Source organism: Ascaphus truei, chromosome 2, assembly GCF_040206685.1.
Source record: "Ascaphus truei isolate aAscTru1 chromosome 2, aAscTru1.hap1, whole genome shotgun sequence".
NCBI classification, from domain to species: domain Eukaryota; kingdom Metazoa; phylum Chordata; class Amphibia; order Anura; family Ascaphidae; genus Ascaphus; species Ascaphus truei.
The window spans coordinates 329,923,966-329,939,050 of record NC_134484.1 but is presented as its reverse complement, the minus strand read 5'-3'; the positions used below and the strand labels follow the sequence as shown (position 1 = coordinate 329,939,050).

At 44.2% G+C, this 15,085-nt stretch overlaps 1 protein-coding gene across 2 annotated transcripts in view; it reads left to right on the top strand.

The window, feature by feature from the left end:
- The window catches only part of AOAH (acyloxyacyl hydrolase), a 131,310-nt gene that overhangs the window by 98,173 nt on the left and 18,052 nt on the right, over positions 1-15,085 (top strand). For both annotated transcript variants that reach the window (XM_075586629.1, XM_075586630.1), the window contains exons 15-17: positions 5,513-5,587; positions 6,382-6,554; positions 10,445-10,503. In XM_075586629.1, the coding sequence (XP_075442744.1) occupies positions 5,513-5,587; positions 6,382-6,554; positions 10,445-10,503 (307 nt within the window). The remainder of the gene's footprint in view (positions 1-5,512; positions 5,588-6,381; positions 6,555-10,444; positions 10,504-15,085) is intronic.

Here is a 15,085-nt window from a genome sequence, read left to right as displayed (position 1 = left end):
CAGGCTCGTGACAGACATATCAGTAACAGCTTGCTCTTCAGCGGGGCGCACGCCAGATGTGCTCTCCCCATCAGCCTCCGGTCGCCAATGTGGACTATCCGCGCCGCACGGATCCTCCATTCTTGCGGTCGCCATAGATATATTGTTTCCGTGATTATTGTACATGGAGCTCCTCTCTGCGGGGCAGCTACCACACCGGCACAATAAAGATTTCCCTGATGCACCACCATGTGTAACTAATGTAGACTGGACTCGTGTATGCACTACCTCAGGCTAGGCTCACTCTCTCAGTGTCTGCTGTATCTCACTCCACCCAGTCTGTGCTCCCTACGGTAAGTGGTCTGGAATGGGCTAGAGTACTCTGGGGCTTCCATGCAGTACTTGGGCGTCTACCTATCTTGGTTAGCCTAGCGCAGACCCTCTCCAGGATTCCTGACCACGTTAACAGGCTATCCCTTTAGGCATCCTACCAACTAGCACTACCTCAAGGTGACTAGGACAGCTATAGCCCGGCTCCAAACCCCCAACTCCTTTCAGGCCCCTAGGTCGTCCCTGCGAACTGACAAACTCCGTCAGCCCCCTGACTACCCCTAGGTCCGTCCCACCGCAGCACAAAGTGGCAGCAGACACTCTCCCTGTTTCCAAGTGACCTAGCAAAAGCCTGTCCTGTTGACAGGTCTATCTCAGCAGCGCCTCCAAATGTAACGGGTTTTCTGGACTGGCCTGACCCACCCAATCTCATATTGGCCCCTGTGGTCTAACCAGTCCCCATTACAGTGTGATGTCTGGTGGTGCACCTGTTGGCAACAGGACTCCTGAGTCTCCCGCATGATGGTGTGTGGGGATTTGCCAACCCAGACAGGCAGCTGAGGTAGTGTGCTGAGTCCTACCTATATCCAGTGCAGCGCCTCCACCTCATCAGGATCCCTTCTGTCGCTTGGGGATGGTCCTGGTGAGGAACTCCTCCGTGGTGCCCCTCTCGGTGTAAGGACTCCACACTTACACACGAGAGTATCTTTAATCAGGAACATCTTTATTGACGGTTGTGGGCTAACTGCCCCTCACAGTGATCTTCTAGCCACACATAATTATTTAGCTGCTTCCCTATGAAAGGTATATCTCTGTCTTTGATTTGGGGATTCCCTATCCCCGCAGGGATGTCTTTCCTGTGCCAGGTCCCTGGTCACAGTCTCATCACTTTGCAGTGTCTAACTACACCAACTACTTTTACTCCTTGCATAACATTGCAGAACTGAAAACCTCTAACTTTTGAGCAGTGCTGTGCCTTATATCGTATGGGGGCGGGCACATCTCTGATGTCACTAGGGGTGGACTCAGAGTATGTAGCCACTCCCATCCTCACATAGGGCACCTCAACAGGGTGTGAGGGCAAACCTCCATGATTACTACTGGCATGCCCACAACTTACCAGGCCTTACTGTCAGTAGGAGAGATGACTTTTAGCCATTTTACAGCATGGCTACAGTTATTAGGGTAATGAGTAGCACTAGTATTAGGGGTTAACATTCGGGGGTTTTAGGGTAAGGGGTAAGGTGAGTCACTTATCTTACCATTGAAGCGGCCGGCGGCAGAGTATCCCAGCGGTTGGGTGAGTCACGGCAAAGCACCGGCGGTCATTGGGTTGCGGTAGAACAGCCGCGACTAAATGTCCTAGACCAGTTATTCATGAGTTTGCCTGAAGTAGAAGAAGCAAACATATTTGGATTGGTAGAAGTCCTACCGAACAGTCAAATGTATTGGCATTGATTTATCACCACCGGTATCTATATGAAGGACGTACTTATTTATACCATGTACAAATCACCGCCCCATTTAAATCATTATAGTAAAACCACCTGCGTACGTCTTTATTCATTATGCTGAGAAGCTCATTTGAAAAGAACTGATCTCTTCTCCAGCCCCGGGACGTTAATAGGGATCAAATAGGGGTTTATGCTGCAGCTTGCTATTAGCCCTTTGAGGGCTGAAGGGGTCACGCTACATGAGTGTCAGGGCCCCTTCAGCACACTGCAGTCATGTAACCGTGTCGCCCATTTTCCAGGAAACGGAAGTGGAGTTGTCGTCTGGTTTGCTGCTGGGCAGATTAGGTCCTGCACCACATGGGAACACAGGACACGATCTAAGTAGGAAAAACAACCCTCTTTGGGCATGACGTAATTACTACATCATGGGGCCAATGTAGTTCCAGTCCCCATGACATAGTGACTATTTCCTGGGACACCCAAAGGATTAACACCGGTTTCTTAATGATCCTGGAGTAAAGATGTGCAAACATCACCGTAGTTTTCTTCTAATTTTTGAAAAAGTTCACAAAAATGTCACTAATTTTTGGGGAAGGTTGTAACAAAATTGGCTCGAACTAGTCTAATTCAAACAACATCCAGGCCCTGAAATAGGACTAGAGAGAGGGAGAGAGACCAATTTTGTAGAGGATTCATTTATGTACATGCCTCTCAACGTGAAGTGTAAGGTATTCGATTGGACGTTATATAAGTAGTAGGATCCTAATTGTGCAAAAATGTGTGTAGTGGTACAAACTGCAAAGTTTGCATGGTTTGTGAACTTGGGTCTATGGCCCATGTGTATCAAGGCAAAAGTGGTGCAATTCTGGAAAAACCCTGCACCCGATGTATCAGAGAATAGCATCCTATTAAGGTCTTTAATACATCTTGTGAACAGATTTGCCCAGATTTGCATTACTATTGGCTTGATACATACCTGTACATAGACCGTCGGTACATTGTTAACCTGGATTACCAAGAGGCAAGTGAAGCCACTTCCAGTACTGGAGAAGAGATCAAGTGAATGGGACTGAACTCTTCTCCAGCATTAAAAAGAAGAAACTAATGAGCTTATTCTATATCAAGTGAAAGAGCCGATCGACCCGTTTTTGGCCGAAATTCCCCAATCAAGTAGTTTAGCCAGTTGTCCACTTCAGGTGATGTAGAATAAGCTTCAATATGCTATAAAGCGGCTTCTCCATGTCAGGGAAGGCTCTGAGGTCTATTACAATGAATGGGGCTCAGAGGTTTCATGTAATAGAGAGCTGGCTTCACCGCAGGTTGAATCAGGACTTAAGAAGTTATATGGGGCTATGCTTATGTTAGTATTTTGTCCACAAAAGAATTGACAACATTTATTTTGACACCAAGTTTCTCAAAACAGATTTTGTCAATAAAAATTGTTTTTTTCTTTTTCTGTATAGCACCAACAGTGTATACAGCACTGTATTGTACGTATAGTTTTTGCAAGCAGGAGTCCCTGTTCCGGAGCTTCAATCTATTTTTTGGCGCCTGAGGCACAAGCAGATAAAGGGACTTGCCCAAGGTCACAAGGAGCCGACACTGAGAATTGAACCAGGCTCCCCTGCTTCATACTCAGTGTTGTTGTTCTCAGAATCACTGAACCATTCCTTTAGTTCTATCAAAGAATGACGTGACACATTTCACACAATCCATGGGACATATGTAATAAGGTGATAATGTGCCTTACGGCTCTCCGCTGCTTTTTAAATATGGCCCAAAATGTATTATATCTGAAATAAAGTAAGCAGTTCACAAAATGCTATTTTGTCAACAAAATGCTAAAAAAGTTCCTCTTCCTTTATACTACTTGCTGACAGAATAGATATTGTGTTTCACAAACTATTTTGCTAAACATACAGGTGCACCGACGAGTATTCTAAAACTTGCCTTAAACTTGCCTTGGAAAATCTGGGGCTATCACCAACAAGACCCAGGTACATGCTGGGTACATGCTGCAAACATTTCAGTGACATGTCTGCAGACACTAATGGCCCATCGGATTAACACAGCAGGGGTCCCTGGCAGTCCCATTCAGTTTGAATGGGACTGCCAGGGACCCGCGCTGTTAATCCGATGGGCCATTAGTCTGTCTGCAGAAATGTCACTGAAATGTTGCAGCATGTACCCAGCATGTACCTGGGTCTTGTTGGTGATTGCCCCAGTTTTGTTTTAGAATACTCGTCGGCACTACAGTATCGTGCATGTAGCACATAACTAACGCAGCAGTCCATAACAACGTTATGAGGGGACCGAATCCCGATCGGTTCACACAAATGGCAGTTCACGCTGGATCTGACTGCGATACTCCACATCAGCTCGTAGTGAATCCCGACATTAAAATATAAAATACAACTCAAAACCCCAGGCTCTGCCTAAAAAATATTAAACTAGTAAACCCCTTCCCTCCCAGACCTATATAATGTATATATACATTATCTACACATATTATTACAGTTATATGTATATATTTTCTTATCATAATAATGTTGATTTCATGTGTTGACCTTGTATAATCTTTACTCTGTCCAAAGTGCCACTGCTGTGCCTTGGGTCAAAGTCTCATGATAACGGGCCAGGTTGAAAAAAGAATTAACAGCAATACAGAATATAATTCCAACTACTATATTGTGCATAGAAAATGAACCAACATTTCAGGCCACTGAAGGACAGTTATAGGGTTAACAGAAATTTAAAACAAACCACACGAAATAAGCAACCCACCCCACAATGGATCAAAGAGAAGACAGCATGTAAAGGTATTTTCTAACCTGAAGAAGCCAAAGACACTTTTGTGCTGTTTAGCTCAGTTCTCTCTTCGATTTGATTGGTTGTTGCGACTATCAATCACTTGTTTGTTTGCTTTTTCCCTTATTTATTGTGGTTTGTTTTCATTTGCACTCAGTGACGGTTCCATAGGGCAGGGGTGTTCAACTCCAGTCCTCAAGCCGCCCGAACAGGTCAAGTTGTTAGGATATCCCAGCTTCAGCACAGGTGGCTCAATCAGTCCCCGCTTCAGCACAGATGGTGAATCAGTCCCATCTTCAGCATAGGTGACTCAATCAGTCCCTGCATCAGCACAAGTGGCTCAAAGACTGAGCCTCTGATTGTGCCACCTGTGCTGAAGCTGGGATATCCTGCAAGCCTGACCCGTTGGGGCGGCTTGAGGACTGCAGTTGAGCCCTCCTGCCGGAGAGGACTGAAACATTAGTTTTTCTTCTATGCACAATATAGTATTTTGAAATGATATCCTTTATTCTTTCTTCATTTATGCTCTCATCACCCAATTTCTGGGGGGTGATTCTGTTTATGTGACAATGGGTCAGAGGAAGGACTAAAAGAGCCCCCCCAAACAAATATCCCCCTGTACCACATTAGTGAACATAAATAAAGTTGTCTTCCAGCACCAAAAGATGTCCTATGGAATAACACCACTAAATAGATATGAATCTCAATCTTCCCATATGAGTGTGCTGTAATCATCAGTATCGTTGTAAAGAATACTGCATACATTTACTTTGCACTTAGCTGTAGCACCAGTTGCTACTGTACATGCATGTATAGTACATATCACAAAATGTTTATACAGCTTTAAGTTTAAGAGGAGAGAAATTAGTATTTTTGACACGTGGGTTTTAATGACTTTGTCATTGACTTGTTTTAACACTGTCTTCCCTCTTGCCTTCCAGCTTGGCAAGAAATCAACAACTGGATAGACCTGCAGTTGTTTTCTATTCCATGATTGGCAATGATGTCTGCAATCAGTAAGTTACGCAGAGGAAATGTCACCCTAAAATATGTTTCTTACCGTTTTGGATAACAGTTTAATGTAGTCCAGTCGTTCAATATCTTAGCCCTTAGAGCAGGGGAGCGCAAACTTTTGCAGCATGCCCTCCTGCCTTTCCTCCTCTGCTGCTCGCGCCCTCCACTTACCTTGATGTGGTGTCAAATGACGCTGTGGGGTCATGAGACGTCACATCACGTGATCCACAGCGTTATTTGACGCGTGTGACGTCACATGACCCCGTCGCGTTGCCACGGAGACGAGTGACGCCGGCAGAGTCAAGGTATGTTTTTAGAGTTGCAGAGGCCTCACGCGATCCACCGGCATTTAATTTAAATGCCTTGGGGATGAGCGCAGGACCTCTGCAACCACCCACGCCCCCCTCCCCCAGACAAATTCAGCGCCCTGGGGGGCGCGCCCTCCACTTTTCACACCGCTGTCTTAGAGTACCGTTTATTATGTACCAGGTGCATCATAAGCACTTCAGTGTCTCGCATTCGGGTACTAGTCGTGTCATGTGATTACTCCAGGAGCATTCACATGATTGGAAAAATGCTGGAGGTCTGGTGGGACTGGACCCTCTGCACTGTGAAAAGTAAAGGGTGCTGTCGTTCCTAGGACTAGGACTACAATTAAGCAGCGGCAGTGATTCCCTCTTCGTTTTATGGTCTTTTTGTACCGCCTGGTGCAATAAGTTTGATAATAACATGTAATGGTTTAACTGGGTAGTCCCAAGAGTGCAAAAACTAATGAAACAACTTATCTTTGCTCTAGTCACTCCGACACAATGAGTCAGATGACCACACCGCAGGAAATGAACTCTAATGTCATGGAGGCCCTGGAATACTTGGACTCTCGTCTCCCGAATGGAAGTCACGTGGTTTTAATGGATTTAGCCGATGGTCGTTTCCTGTGGGATAACTTACACAGCAGATATCATCCTCTTGGTAATTTTGTTTTGCATGCGGCGCTTCAAATAACGGTGTACTAGGCCAGGCTGCAACATAAATCAAGTAAAATTAAAAAAAAGAAAAAGAGCAGCACACGTAAATCGACTCACCATGGCAATACCTTCTGGAACTAAAGTTTCTTCTTGGTAGCGTTCTTAATATAAACAGTCGGCAATAGGTCGTGCTTAGGTCGGCCTTCACCTAGAGCAAGGGTGCGCAAACTGGGGGCGCGGCGGTTACAGACCCCCGCGCTCTTCCCCAAGGCATTTAAATTAAATGCCAGGGGAGGCGTGAGGCCTCTGCAACATCCCTTACCTGCTCTCAGCCGGCTCTTCGGCGACGCTTTGCCATGACAACACGGCGTCATGGCAACGCAACGTCACATGACGACGTGGCGTCATATGACGCCGCCTAAGTCAGAGAGCAGGTAAGGAGGGGGGGCGCAAGCAGGAGGGGTGAGCAGACAGGGGGCGCGAACAGAAATGTTTGCACATCCCTGACCTAGAGGACTGTTTGCTCATACTTTATTGTGAAAATGTACAGTAGAATTAATTTAACCTATGCAGCTGCTGTCCAATATTTGTCAAAGGGGAGAAAGGTTTCACAGCTTTGGTTTTCTGAGCAAGATGTATGTCTGAGCCGTTTAAAACAGTATTGCAGGTTTCACCCAAATTTTGCTAGCACTATATTTATTTATTTATAAAATGTTTTACCGGGAAGTAATACATTGAGAGTTACCTCTCGTTTTCAAGTATGTCCTGGGCACAGAGTTATAACAATACATGGTTACATTAAAAGAACAGAGGTTATACAGTCAATTCACAGACATTTCATGGACAGATAGAGTTAGAAAACTGGGTACAGGGGATAAAAGGGCTGGTGAGTTTCAGATTGAAATGGAGCAGCTTTAACATTACCAAACATCAGCTAATGGCAGCAAACAGCTCACACCCTTTAGCTGCCCTTCGGCTGCACCAAAGGCTATCCGCCTTTGTGGCGATGTAGACTGAAGGGGTTCACATTGAATTACAGAGGGGGTTTCAATGTCATTTGTCTTCCTGGGTCATTAACATTCCAGTGGGTGGGGTTGACAAAACACACAGCAGAAAGCAAATGCTGGTTCTGTATAGAGGGGAGCAGCTCTTGGGGAACCCTTTCAGGCGTCCACCTTTGGAGCAACGCAGATGTACAGTAGAGATGATGCATCAAGAAGATGCCATTTGCTCCATGATATGGCGCACACTTATCTCTTGTATCAATGTGCACGGGTGTTAGTTGTACGAAATGTGTTTAGAAATCTAACACCTTATGCTGATCTCGTTGGAGCAGAACTTAGACCGTGTGGATTTAACTGACCCATAAAAAAGGAACACAGCAGCGTTTCCAAACACAAATACTGAATAGAATATTGAGGCGAGACACCCCTACCCACCCCCAACAACAGCTACCTAATGTAATGCTGACGTAAATGAACCAAAGTTGACACATAGCGGGTTATTTACTAAAGACCCTCGGTTGCAAAACTAAGGCAAGGACAGGGCACAAGAATTGTAACAGCTTTATCAGCGGAAAATAATCTTATTGCTTTCAATGGGAAACTATGTGTTTGATGTACAGTACATGGTGCTGTTAGTTGTCCTGTTTTTGTCCCAGTTTTGCAGCTTTAGTGAATTGGCCCCAATGGGCATTAATACACAGACACAAAGGGATGTAAAATGAAATTGACTCTTGTAGAGTCACTTTAACATCACAATATTTGCATATCCCTCTAGGGCCCTTGTGTAATGTACTCTAAAGCTGCATCCCTGAGACCGCGAACATTTCCCAGCATACTGAATTGGGGACTATTATTTGAATAGAGTTTAATTGAGCTGCTTCCCAATGCTAGAGACGTGATTAGCTGTATGTATGTATATCTTTATTTCTGTTGTGCTCCCAGTGTACTCAACACTTTACAACAGAGACAATACAGTACAGGGAATTATAATACAATAAGTGAAACAAACAAAATCAGCCAATAGGAAAGGAAATCCCTGTCCCGGAGAGTTTACAATCTAAGTGGAATGTTGGGAGACTTACAGAGACAGCAGGTGAGGGAATAAGTGCAATAAATGGCAGTCCTTGGCCACAATGGTTTGTAGGAGTGACTGTGGGTGTGGGATAGCAGCCACGAGTCTAGGTTACTTAAATGCTTCATTTAAGCGGGGGGTTTTAAAGTTTGACATAAAGGCTGGGAGAGAATGTGCTTGGCATATACTGAGTGTGAGGGAGTTCCATAGGTAAGGTGCAGTGAGAGAAAAAGGTTTAAGTTGAGAGAGAGAGAGCAGTAGAGGTGAAAGGGGTGAGAGGAGACAGTTATGGGTAGAGCGCAGGAGACGAGCAGGTGCATAGTGAAAGATCAAAGCTAATATGTAGAGAGGAGCAGATGAGTGGAGAGCCTTGGTGGTAAGGAGGAGACATTTGTGAAAGGGGTTTAAGAAAGAGATGAGCATATACTGTTCTTGGAGAAAGTTACATTATTCTAGCAGCAGAATTATGGATAAATTGCAAACAAGAAAGTTGAGGCAGGGGGCCTGTTAGCAGTATGTTATAACAATCCAGACAGGGGAGGATAGGAGAATTCATTAGAGTTTTAGAAGTAGATTGATAGAGAAAAGGGTGGATCTCGGCAATATTAGTCAAGTCCAGGGTCAAATGTCACTCCTGTGTAACGGGCTTTTGGCGACAGGATAAAGTGGGGAGAGAATAGAAAACTTTACCAAGGAGTTGATTTTAACGAATGGAACTAAAATGTTCTCCATCACAGACAAGTTGAACAAGTGTCAACAAATATATTTGACATTACACTGGCGGCTAGTTGCAACATAGACGAAACATAAATCCAAAAGCAACCTACAGATGTAGCCGGTCTTACTGTTGACGGTGCCACAACCAACACGCAGAAAGAACACGGCCCTGGGGAAGGTGACTGCTGCAACGGCGCTGCGTGGGGGTCCATTCCTTTCAATGGGACCTCCTGCAGCGTTAATCCTTTCGGGCCTCAATCAGCGCAGTCACAGAATAGTAGCGCCAGGAACAGTAAGACCGGCTACATCTGTAGAAGTGCAGCAGTGCAAGGTCAAAATATCATAGCATACATACTACAGCGAAAACATTACCAAAGGAAACCAGCACACCGGTTAAAAACAAAGATTTAAATTAGCAATCCACATTGCACTTTTTAATTATGTTTCAATATATATATATATATATATATATATATATATATATATATATATATATATATATATATATATATATATATTATTCTTGGAACTAGGGGGTCCTCCTGAGCAGAATGGCGCTATTTTCAGCTCAGTTTCAGGTGCCGGAGTTCTTCTCTCCCTCGGGAAATCAAAATGGTAGCCAAACACTGTGGGCCAAAAGCGGCTTCCCATTGGGTGATTGTGGCCACCATGTTTAAAATAACCAGGAGGTGCCCTCGGCAAGTATCTCAAAAACCGGGGAGTACCCTGAGCTGAAAACAGCTTGGTCTTCCTTCAGAGGACCCCACGGTAGGAATACTGTAAGAAAATACATTTCCATTTCGCTGATTTTATGCAAAAAAAAACATAATGGACACAATGTGTGAGGTGGCAGAAACATTGAGCATTGTCTCCATATATTTATTCAAATAAAAGACTCCGGGCCGCCAGAAGAGTACGCTGGTACGTAATTTTAGCACTGTAAGGGTTCATTTAGAAGTTATAGTATTTTTGCATTGTAAGATGTCTACCACAACTTGACTCTGAACCTATACTGTACTTCTACGAGACCAATACTTGAACATAATTATAATCATTTTTGAATTGCAAGAAGTGTTTTAATGGAAGTCTCTTGTTATACAGGACAATTAAATAAAGATGTCACATATCAGCAACTGTACAGTTTCCTGAGTTGTCTTAAGGTAAGGTAATACTGTTAACATCCATTTCTTTCATAAATTATCATCACCTTCCCTTTCCTTTGTCTGCACATACTGTACGCAACCTACAGAATTACAGTATAAGTTGAATCCTCTAGCAGTTTCCGATGTAAAATCATTTCATAACCAGCAATCAGAAATTTGGGAAAAATGTCCCAAAGTAAAAGTAGTGTTTCCACATCTAGCAATCAAGGCTAGATATAAAGGATTTTATATGGCACATAAAGCCTTAGAAAATAAGTAAAGATTTGAAAATAATTTTCTGCAAAGAATCCTCCACTAAATTTCACTCTATGTTTCCATATGTTGTATTTATTTGGACAGTTTGTCCCAGCAGAATCTCTTGCTCTACAAATGGCTATCTATTGATTCTGAATCAGCTACCAAGATTAAAAATAAAAACAATAAAACTTTATTACATCAATTCATTTGTGACTCTGTGCTATTATTTACTATGTGTATTGTTTAAAATCCCTATTGGAGTTTAGTAGACTTAATTTACCGTATGTTATTTAGAGACTTGTTATCACATTAATGTGTGTCTTCCGGTATAATGCAATTTATTTTGTCTACTTTGACATCTCAAAACCCGAGGAATATATCCTTCTGTATGGAGTATATATATTCAATGGCTCTATATGTGCCTAGTTCTCATCTGTGTCATATACTTCCTATAGTATAGTGTTGTTCATCACAATAAACAGCGCTATTAGTATCTATGCTGTCTAGAAGTACTTAGGATCGGATGGGCTACCAGTAGTGCACACACAATTACTCAGATATAAATATCTATTTATCAGTGTGTATCTTGTAGCAAAATGTATCCCTAGTGTGTACTTTGTAAATATATATTTAGACACTTAGCATAGTAATATCCCTTAACTCAATGGGTGTGTTTGCTGACGTTCTTAGAATGTATACAATGTTTGGTTGCTTCAATATAACTCCCTTAAAGGGTATGCATCAATTTATATACACTTTTTGCAGCATTTGACCTGGTCTGGGCAGACTCAAATGGCAATGCGCAACAATTCTAGGTCTCGGAGGACCCGACACATACAGGGTCGACACACGTTCACCCACTCCCACGTCTCGGCGAACCCGACAATAGAGTAAGGGTTATAGCTCAATATTGAAATGAAATAGGGTCACGGCGGACCTATACGTAGTGTATCTCTGTCTAGTGACACTCAAATACAAGCCGTGTTCCGTAGGGTAGAGATGTCGCTCCGATGACGTCAGACTCGACGTCCAATGACGCGTTTCGCGTGTCACTACGCTTCTTCAGATGGGAAGAGTCTGGGTATCTGATCCTGCCCGTTGTTTATATACCGTTGGAAATAAAGCTATATATGGCCGTCTGCCAATCAGAACGGATTTTAAATTTAGAAACTAATTACATTGAAGGTTTCTGTATAGATTGTGATGTGACTATTGATTCAAGATTCGCTATAGATTTGAGTAGGGCCCCCCGCCCTCTCCCGTGTCGGCATACATACAGATACTGTATATATATACATACACACACATTCCCAGTAAGATAGATAGATCTTACTGGGAATGTGTATATAATATAATATATATATACACATACAAAAATTAACCCAACACCCCCACCCCCGTGTCGGCATACATACATATACTGTATATATATATATATACATACACACACATTCCCAGTAAGATAGAGATCTTACTGGGAATGTGTATATAATATAATATATATATATATATATATATATATATATACACATACAAAAATTACCCCAACCCACCCGATACATATAAAAATTACCCCAACCACCCCCCCGATACATATAAAAATGACCCCAACTCCCCCCATACATATAAAAACTACCCCAACTCCCCCGATACATATAAAAATTACCCCACCCCCCCGATTCATATAAAAATTACCCCAACCCCCCGATACATATAAAATTACCCCAACCCCCCGATACATATAAAAATTACCCCAAACCCCCAGTACATATATATATAAAAATCAGACTTACCTGCAGGGGGGGGGACTGCGGGTGGTGGCGGCGGTGCTGGGGCGATGCTGCGGGGGTCTGATGCTGCAGGGTGGGCTGTACGGGGATGTGGCGGGACGGCCATGTCCTGCGGGGGGATGGCGGTGCAGCGGGGGTCCCAGGGGCTGGTCAGTTGCTGCCGGCCCCGCTGGCCACCGGCCCTGCTGCTGGCACGCCGCTGCTCCCGCGTGTGCTGCGGGAGTGGGGCAGATGCGGGGGGAAGGGGGGGATTGGCAGGACGGCTCGGTGGCAATGGGGGGAGGGGAGGCGGGAGGGGCCGGCGATTTTGGCCAATGCTGCGGCGGGGAGGGGGGTCCCGTGATGGCCCAGTGGCTGCGGGAGGGGAGGTGGCAGTGCTGCGAGGGGCCCGGCGGCTTGCCACAGCAATTGCCACCTTCCCCGCTCCACCTGTCTCACGCTGCTGCTCCCGCGCGCGCCGGGCCTCCCTCTCATGCCGGCGCGCCGGAAGCTTAAGGTACTTCCGGCGCTGCCAACAGGGAGCCCGGCCCCAAGTGCAGGGAGGGTTTTTTTTTTTTTAAATTATAATTATTAACTGGTGCCCGACCGTGAAGGGGGCCCGAGCGGCCGGGCCCCCCTGACCCACAGAGCCCGGGACGCCAGTGCCCTTTCTCCCCCCCTCTTGGCGGCCCTGTCCTCATGCACCATGTTAATTACCTGAAATGAAAGTAAAGAAAAAGATTATAAGGATGAGCGATTTATATTGTTTATTTTCAAATAATTTTCTGCAAATGCAAATCATTGACATTTTAGCATTTGGGGAAATGATCATGAAATTGATTAAAATGAACAAACTAATCTCCTATATTGAAAGATATTAACTTAGCTTTTTATACGGTATCAAATTATCCAGGGCCATTCTCCAGGCTCAATTATGTTGTGGAAAAAACTCAGAAAATTACATCATTTAATAGAAGTCGGAAACAGACATACTGTACGTCCACCCTTGTTCAACTCTTATTAAAATCTAAGCAGGTGACACGCCAAGCGTTTATTTTATTGATAGTTATACAGATGTGGCATAACTTACTGTTCCCACTGCCACGGACGAGAAAACAAAAGTCAGCGGCGCTGGGGTCAGCATGTGCCGCGATCGTGCTGCGGGGGGAGCAGGTTTTTTAATGGTGTCCCCGCAGAGTTAATACTTCAATGCTGCGACCGCCGCGCCATACTGACGTTAAGTCTTACTGCATCTGTAGTTGGCTTCCGTGTTTGCAGTTGCACATTTTTGAGAATCGATATGCATTGATTGGCCTAGTGATTTATTCGGTGGATCTTCAATACCCACATTTCTGTCACCGGCAGGGTCGTCGGCTCCCGGCATCCTCTGGCATCCTTCCGACATCCTCCCGGCATCCCGTGCCCTGCAACTGCTGCCACTGTGGCCGCGCAGCGCCAAATGGTGCCACGTTGTCATGGCAATGCGACGTGACATCACGTAGCATCCAGTTGTCACGGCAACGGGCGTTACTTGACACTGTCACGTAGCTTTTCCGTTGTCGTGGCAACGCGGCGCAATTTGACATCAGTCGCAGGGGGAGATGCCGGTAGGATGCCGAGGACTCTGGGAGACACCGCCGCCGGAGGTTTACAAGGTAAACCCGTAGCCCAGAAATACGTGGCCAAAACCCGTAGTCTCCGGTCAAACCCGGGATTGGTGGCAATCATGGTCACCAGTGACCCACATACTCGGCCCTCTTCTTCAATTTAAAGGTGCATTCCCTATCCTATGGTTAAAAACATATTTATCTCAATACCACCATTGACTAAATTAGTTAAGTAAGTTAGAGCGGCCACGGACACTCACTAAAATCACTGGCTAGCAAGCATTTAGAAAACAGATAAAGCGAAACACTTTTTCACGCAATTGGGCCATGGTAGAGATGTGTGAACGTCTTCAAAAGTGCTTCACAAATGTTTCCAGAAATATTCTGTACGTTTTGCTTTTTTGCTAAATTTTTACAAACGTTCACATTGCTCGGAAGTTCATTGGCGGAAAATGTCGCAATTTTTGCTAGAATTTTGCCAAGTCTGCCAACGTTTTGGGAGAAATTAGCAGAAATGGCAGTATATAATAGACCGGGTGACCTTGCACATTGATTTTTAATACTTGGTGAATTTTTTTAAGTGAAAGTTGCCGCTTTATGCAAAATTTACATAAAAATTGAGCACATTTTATCTAGTGAGCAAAAGTTGGCAAAATGTTGCCCATCTCTGGCCTATGGAACTCATTATCAATGGATGTTGTGACAGCAAATAGCATTATAACACTAAACTGTGGCTTTAAAAAAGGACTAGATCTGTTCATTGAGAAGTGTCAATAAATGGCAGCTGGCTATAAGGACACAAATGCAACTTCTTTGCTTTAAGTCTAAATGCTCCTTCTGAATGATGTTCTTTGCCAGAAGCTTCCAATTTGCTCTGACCCAGTATTGTCAATTCTTATTTTCTTTTGTTGGTTTTTACAACTCTAAACTTTTTTTTTTAATACGGTACAACTTGAGAGAGATCTT